The sequence below is a fragment of the Sciurus vulgaris genome (assembly GCF_902686455.1).
Source record: "Sciurus vulgaris genome assembly, chromosome: 1".
In the NCBI taxonomy this organism is placed as follows: domain Eukaryota; kingdom Metazoa; phylum Chordata; class Mammalia; order Rodentia; family Sciuridae; genus Sciurus; species Sciurus vulgaris.
This window is the reverse complement of record NC_136461.1, coordinates 12,546,752-12,554,344: the sequence shown is the minus strand read 5'-3', so window position 1 is coordinate 12,554,344 and position 7,593 is coordinate 12,546,752. Positions and strand designations below refer to the sequence as shown.

General features: G+C 64.6%; 1 protein-coding gene across 1 annotated transcript; it reads right to left on the bottom strand.

Moving 5' to 3' along the window:
* Positions 1 to 375: 375 nt before the first annotated feature.
* On the bottom strand, positions 376 to 6,745 carry KLHDC7A (kelch domain containing 7A). The gene has a single exon (XM_079145154.1). The coding sequence runs from the start codon at positions 3,981 to 3,983 to the stop codon at positions 1,689 to 1,691; it is 2,295 nt and encodes a 764-aa protein (XP_079001280.1). The 5' UTR covers positions 3,984 to 6,745; the 3' UTR covers positions 376 to 1,688.
* Between the last annotated feature and the right edge of the window lie 848 nt (positions 6,746 to 7,593).

Here is a 7,593-nt window from a genome sequence, read left to right as displayed (position 1 = left end):
TTCCGCCAACAGCTAAACCAGAACAGCTGGGCCCTGTTCCTCTGCACTAAGGTGACACTCCTTCAAAGCAGCCATTCCTCCCCAGCTGGCGGGGCAAATCCCTGCCCGTGGCAAATCCCTGCCCGTGGCAAAGCCGGATTTCCCATTCCTGGTCCGAACGTCTCCCAGATTTACCCAGCTCTGATGTCACCCCCAAAAGCACCTGATCACCCTGTTTGAAAGAGTAGCCCCGTCCCCAACACCTGGCCCGCTGCGCCCCTGCCCACCTCTCCCTCAGCACCTATGAGCCCGGCTCCTCTTGGCCTGTTTCTTTGCTTTCTTTGTCCAGTTGCTGCTTTTCTCCACTACGGTGTGAGTCCGCGGTGCGCCCGGCCCCAGGTCACCTTCCAGGTCGCCTGAGCTTCCTTGCTCCCCGTGACCCCCTGACTTCTTCTGTCCCTAAACCCAGCTCCAGACCAGCACGCCAGCTCCGGTCGGCTGGTCCCTCTGCTGCGACACTAGGTTGAAACAGCTCTGGGGCTGTGTAAAGGACTTGTCGGCGCAGGGAGTGATGAGAGCGGTCAGCGTGGGGCCACGGCGGAGGTGCGGTCCGCGTCCAGTGTGGGTCTCACCTCTGCCTGGCCCAACCTCAGCTCTCCCGGCTCCGGCCGTGACCGTGAGCTTCACCGCTCCCTGGGCGTGCCCGTGCCACCCCCGGGGACAGAACGAGGGCTGTGGTGGCACCTTCCGGGGCCTGGGGCCGCTCCACTTCAGAACCCCTCGATACAAAGGACACCCAGTCTCTGGGGGCTCCACCAGAATCCTGTGTGCCTCTGCCTCCTACTGTCCCCTCCCATCTGATGAGGCCAAGCAGGCGACCACAAGGTGCAGGGCGAGCCAATTCTCTTGTCATCCCTGAGGTACGGACTACCCAGCTTCCAGACAGGCGGACGGGCCCTGGGCAGGACCTGGAGACCTGGGCAGCCAGCACCATGGACAAGAGGCTCAGGCCTGAGGAGGCCCCGGAGGGAGGCGGCCGGACCCGATCACCTCTGTTCCTCCCTCCCCATGGACCTCGTCTGAACCCCACGGTGCTCCTGGCAGGCCTCTGTAAGAAGGTGTCGTCAAAATGGACGCTCCTCTTCCTTCCGATTCGTAGATTTCCAGGCAACAAGAAAAAGTAAAGTGGACTTTGGGACATTTGCTCTGCAAACCCGAGTCCTCAAGTCCTCCTTCGGCTGTTCTACTGACCGGCGTCTCTCCCAGCTGAACCCGGGGCCCATGGGTTTCTTTCTGGTTCTGCCTAAACCAGCTCCCTCACTTCTTGCCACCCACGGCCTGGGTACTTCTGGGAACGTGGAGGCGGAGCCCAGTGACCCACATTTAGGGAGGGGAACTGCTGGTGCCTCAGAGCCAGCCTGTCCCAGAGGGACAGCTTGAGAGGCCCCTGGGTCACCGGGCTTCTGGAACTGTGGTTGGGATAAGGTCGTGCCCTGAGCTTTGGCGGGGTCCTGGCACAGGCCCTGGGGAATCTGGATTCCAAGAACAGTGCGGGCCATCCAGACGGACCTGGCGTCTGGCCTCGGAACAAAAAGCCCCATGCCCGCGCAGGACCCAGGACTGATATGTCCCTTTCTGTGGTCAAATTCCTGGGTCCCCAGAAATGGCCCCAGAGCCAGAGAGGGGTGGGGCTTCACGGGCAGGGGCTGCTAGACCCTGGTCTGAGGCGTACCCGGGGCAGGCAGGGTCAGGACGGTGGGCAGCAGGGTGCCCCTCGGGGATGGGAAGCCCCGCGGCTCCTTGGGCGCGAACCTGGGCGAGAGGTGGTCGGCCAGGAAGCAGAGCGTGCGCCGGCGCCCCACGCAGTAGATGCGGCTGTCCACCACGGCGCACTGGAAGGCCTCCGGGTGGGGTGCGCGGTGGGAGGCGACCTCGTACCAGAGCCGGGCACTGGCACTGCAGCGGTACACGCTGATGCCCAGGCTGCGGTGCAGGTCGAAGCGATACAGAAAGCCATCGACCGCCACCATCTCGGCCGTGCGGTCCTTGCTGCCCCCTGTGGGGCCGGACCGCCAGCGCTGCTCCCGGGCGGAGAAGCGGAGCAGCAGGTAGCGCAGGGTGCCGCCCGTGACGAAGATCTCGCCTGCACACGCGGTGGCCGTGTGCGCCAGGGCGAACGTGTCACCAGGCAGCGGGGGCGCAAAGGCCCAGCGGTCCTGGCGAGGGTCGTAACGCTCCACAGTGTTCAGACACTCGCCCCCGATGGCGTAGAGGTGCCCGTCCAGGGCCACCAGCTGGCAGTGCGGCCGGGCCTGGCTCAGCGGGCACACCTCGCTCCAGATCCCCGTCAGTGGGTTGTAGCAGAAGACGCGACTGGAGGGCTGGCGCCCCTGGCAGCCCGCCACCACGAAGAGGTAATTGAAGAGCGTGCAGGCGGCGCACCCCCAGGACACAGCCTCGGGGGGCAGCTGGGCCAGGGGGCGCCAGGTGTCTCGGGCGTCGTCATAGCAACAGAGGCGGCCCCCGCCCTCCTGCGGGCACACATCGGCCACCACCAGGCACCTGTGGCCCCGGAGCCGCTGCTGGAGGATCAGCTCCCGCTCGGCACCACTCAGGCGCCCATAGATGTGGGGGCTGCGCAGCACCTGGAGGTAGTTGTCGCTCATCACCCTGTAGGCCGCCTCCTGCAGGGCCTCCAGGCCCTGCTGCTTGGCCAGGGTCAGCACCTCGTAGCAGTTGCCCAGATCCAGGCGGATGTCGGGGGCCGCAGTTGGGCCCCGTGGGATGTGGACGACGCAGGTCCCGGCCACGAGCTCCCCATGGCCCCCAGGGGAGGAGGGCAGGGACCCCTGGTCCAGGGGGTCAGGAGTGGGGTCCCCAAAGCCCTCGAGCTGCAGCTGGAGCGCCGGGTTCTCCGCGATCTGCGAGAGGCTCTCCTTCCTGGGGAAGCCGTGGGCGGAGGGGGGTGGCGCCGGCCCAGGAGGGGCTGCCGTCTCAGCGCCGCCCGCTGGGTCGCCAGCCTGGCCTCCAGACGCTGTTCCTGTTCCCAGGGGCCCTGGCACTGGCTCAGGGGACGCAGCCTCAGCCAGACCCGCTGTCCGGGGGGCCGGCCTGGAGACGGCCCGAGAGGTGGCCTCTACGTAGTAATCGTAGACCTTGCCCTTCAGCCGGGGGCCGGGCCCCTCCGCGCTGCCTACGAAGCTCTCCTCCACGCGGACCCGGGCCCGGGATGAGAAGGTGTAGGAGGCGTCGGCGGCCCCCTGCTGCTGGTGCACGGCCAGGCCCATGTCGGAGGCTGCCTGGAGGGCCCCAGCCTCTTCCCTGCTGACCCCCGTCCCGCAGGCGAAGACCCAGCTCTGGCTCATGTCACTGCCGCCCTCGCTGGGGGCTGTCCAGCCGTGGGGAGTTTCCAGCCGCCCTGACGCTGGGTGCACAGGGGTGCCACCATCCGGCCACAGAGCTGGCTCACCACCCACACAGTCACCGTCCACTGCCAGAGCAGGTCCAGTGAGAGAGCTGCCTAGCCAGGAGCGGAGGGGAGGACTGGGCTTACCGCCAATGGCCGTTCCGGCTTCCTGGCTGCAGCAGGCAGGAGGCACCAGCTCTGGGTCCCCGTGCTGCCCGCCCCTCTCCTCACCAGAGCCTTTTCTGGGGGCCTGCCCGTCTCTGGAAGTGGCTCTGGTGGCCAGGACACAGGGGCCTTCTGGGTCCTCCCAGCCACAGCTGTGTGGGGTGCCAGCCCCCTTGCTGGCCCTCCGGCGTTTCAGCTGCTTTTGCCGCGCCCCTGGAGAAGTCCCCGTAACAGCAGGCTGCCCAGAGCCCTCTGCTTCCTCCTGGGCTTCTGTCCTGGCCCCCCGACCCCCCTGCGGGGCTGGGGCAGCTCTCGACTTGTAGAGCCTGTAGACTGCGGTCACCAGGAGCAGCGTGGCAGCAGACAGCACCAGCCTGCCGGTCAGCTGCATGTCCAGATGCCAGTCCCGGGCCTCGGCTCCTCTGGGGAGCATGCTTCTCAGGCTGACCTGAGGCAGAGGAATGTCAAGAATCCAATTAACGATGGCCCAATAGGGACGGGTTCCTGGGCCCTGCTGAGCGGAGTGGGAGGGAACCCTGGGCTGGCTCTGGCTGGCCAGCCGAGGAGCTGGAGCAAAGGTGACTTTGGGCTGGCGGAGTGGCCACTGGGGCCAGGGATGGCTGGTCTCAGCGACTGGCCTCCTTAGAACCTTCCTGGGGGTGGTGTGGAGGCAGTGGTCTGCCTGGGGCTGGGCCTGAGGTCAGCCACCTGAGGCGGCTCTGCAGCCAGCGCTGGGGGATGTTAGCAGTGCCCAGCGGGCACACGAACAGGGAGGAAGCTCTTAACCAGGCAGTCACCGATGCCAGGAAAGCCGTGGGTGGGCTGTCCTGTGCGTGTGTGTGTGCGTGCGTGAGCGTGTGTGCGCGTGCACGCGCTTTGTTTTCTCCGTTGCAAATCCTTGGCACAGGGAGGTTGGGCGTGGTGAGTCAGGTGCAGCCCCAGCAGGCCAGGACTGGGTGGCTCCTATCCCCAGGGATGGGTCAGCACTCAGCAAGTCAAGCAGGGGATGTGGTGGGGGAGGCTGGACCCAGGGCCTGCGGCCAAGCCACCTGACCAGCTCTTGGACGCCTCTGCCTGGCCCGTTTCAGAGGAACCAGCCTTGCTGAGAAGCAGCACATTTCACCAGTAGCCGAGAGGGAGTTCGATGGGGGCCACACCCTCCCCTCAACTTCAGAGGCGAGGGGCTGAGGAAGACTGGCACCCAACCTCCACCAGCTCCCACATCACTAATGCTGTGGATCCTGGATCCACACTGCCTGGCTTTGCCACTCACCAGCTGTGTGACCATAAACAAATGACTTTGCCTCTCTGTGCCTCCATTTGCCTATCTGAAAAGTGGTGGTGGTGGAGGGGGGTGATAATCCTGTGAAAGCCCGGTAAGTATACCTGCTCAGGTCTCCCTCCTCTTCCTCCTTGTCCTGCATCACCATTGCTATGTTAATGGCCTCGGCTGGCCCCCTCCAAGCATGGACCTCGCTCTGCTCTTCCCCTGACCAAGGTCCTCTAAGGGTCTCCAAACCCCAGAGCAGGGGTCTCCAGGTCTCTGTGCACAGAACCTGGGCGGGTAGCATCAATGGGTGAGGACCCCCAGCGGCGGGTGCCGGGGAGCAGCCGAGGGCCGGGGGATGGGCTCGCTCTTCTTTGAATGTTTTCATCTGACTGAGAAGCGAAGAGAAGCCCCTCTTGGGCAGCGGACACGCACTCAGGAGGAGCTCGGCTCTGCAGGCCCTGGCCCTGGGGGAACCTGATTCCCTTTGCTGATGTTCATGACCCCTGGGCATGGGCCTCGGGTTGCCTTTCTGAATCTACCTCCTGAGAGCTGCCCGGCAGGCCTGGCATTGACCTCTGGACGGGGCTGGGCTGACCAGCAGGCCAGGCCTCCTGTCTTTGCTGGTGGACAGACTCCACCCTCCGGAGTCAGGCCAAGGCTGCATCTCTTGGGACTCCTTCCTGGTCAGTCCTTCCTCAGCGAGTCTGTTTCCAGCTCCTCTTTCGACCTTGACCACACCTGCTGTCACCAAGCCCACTGTGTGCAGCGTCTGTCCTGGTGGATCCTGCGTCCCCGAGGATGGAGACGGAGCCTGGCTCGACTTTGAACCCAAGGCCTTCACAGGCCCCGCATCACTGGGACCGCGGTGCATGTGGGCTGTGCACGCTCGCTCCGGGGAGCCGGGTGGGCATCTGGACGTGCCGCTTCTCGCACTCACGACCCCTTTGGGGAGAGACTGCTGTCCTCGTTTGTCGGCAGCAGTTAGTGGATCTCTGGTGTCATGTCAATTTGCTTGTAAGGGGGGACCTCAATCCCCATTTGCACATTCCAGAGTTTTACAGACCTGAATTCATCTGACAGGTGCCACTTCTCCCAAAGCCCCTTGGTGGCGGACAAGAGGAGACTCCCGGGATCCCTTTCTTTCCATCATGAGTGACAGAACTGTAATTGTCACTTGAATGGGCACAAGTATCCCGGAGAAAGCTACTTAGAAATGCAGATTTCCAACTTGCCCACAAGATGTTCTGATTCAGTAGCTTCGGGGTGGGTCCCGGGAAACCTCTCTTTTAAATAATCACCTCCGCGGATTTCAGGGGACCTAGGAAGGACAAGGAAGCCAGCTTTCCCACAGTTCACTGAGAGCTGCTCTTGGCCGGGGTGGGCCGTCTCCGCTCCCCACAGGGTGGAGGTGAACGGGAGTGAGGTCCTAGGGCTCTGAGGACAGTAGGTCATCTCGTCCTCCGGGCACCTGGAGAGCTTGGTCTTCCTCGCCCTTATCTTCCAGGCGGGGGTGCTGGGGCCCAGGGGGACTCTGAGCCAGTCACGCGGGTAGAGAGGTAGGGCAGCTTCGGGCTCCCGTACCCTCGGGAGACATGCAGAGTGGACTTCTGCTCACTCCTTGTCCTCCCAGATGCCACCACGGGAACTCTGTCTCAGCCCCTTTGAAAGCTGCTTCTCACCTCAGAAGGCTTGGTGTGCTCAGAGCGCTGTCCCTGAGCCTCCAGCAACATCCCCCAGGCCACTCAGGGCTGCCACTGGGAAGCTGGGCACTGGGTGTTCCCAGTCCAGCCCCAGGGAACGTCCTCCCCAGTCCAGAAGACAGTGTCCGCCGGAGATGTGACCCAGCCACAGCGTCCCCAAGGAGGAGCCTGTGAGGTGACTTGTCAGAATAGGAGCATGCGCGGCAGGTGGGGGCAGTTCTAGAAAGAAGTGTTGAGGACGGAGTGTCGAGGGAAGGAAGGGGACGCGCCCATGGGCTGACTCTCCAGGCGCTCACCAGGTGCTTCCCCACATCAGGCCATGGCCTAGTGGGGGAGGATCAGCTAGGCTGGGAGACGGGGCGTGACCTGCCGAGGCTGCCGGGTCCTGGAGGGTGAAGGGGATCCCTTACCGGCTGGGATAAGACAGAGCGGGAGGGCGGGGAGGGCTCCTGACAGCACAGGGCAGCCTGGGAGCCGGCTGAGCGCGGGAGGCAGGTGGCCCTGATTTGAATCCTGGCGTGGCACTTCCTGAGAAGGGACAAGTGCAGAACAGCTGAATGTTGGCTCTGTCCTCCTTCACGGACCCTGTGGTCGGCCTTCCGGTCCAGCCCCCAGAGTCCAGCCCCCAGAGTCCAGCCCCCAGAGATAGCGCTTGGAAATGGAGGTTTCCTTCTTCGGCGGGGTGAGGCCACAGACCAGGGAGATGATCACCCTGGAGAAGGAGTCTGTCACTCACATGTAGAGGAGGGGGCACACCGTGTCTCCCAGGGACCCTGGAGAAACTCCAGGTGGGCAAGGCGGGGGCGAGGGGTCGGGGTGAGAGTGCCCGCCGCCCTCCGCGGGAAGGTTGGGGAGGGGCGGGCCCAGGGTCCAGGTGGGCTGGTGCTGACGACTTCAGCAGGCTTGGGCCGCCTTAGTCGTGCGACGCCTGGGCCGGAGGTGAGGGACCCAGCGTCAAGGAGGGGCCGGGGCTGTGGGAAGGGGCACGTGCTCTCTGTAGGAACCGTGGCCCTGGAGGGGCCGACCCTCCCAGGGCAGGGAGCCCCCCGGAGCTGGAGCATCGAGTCCCTGAG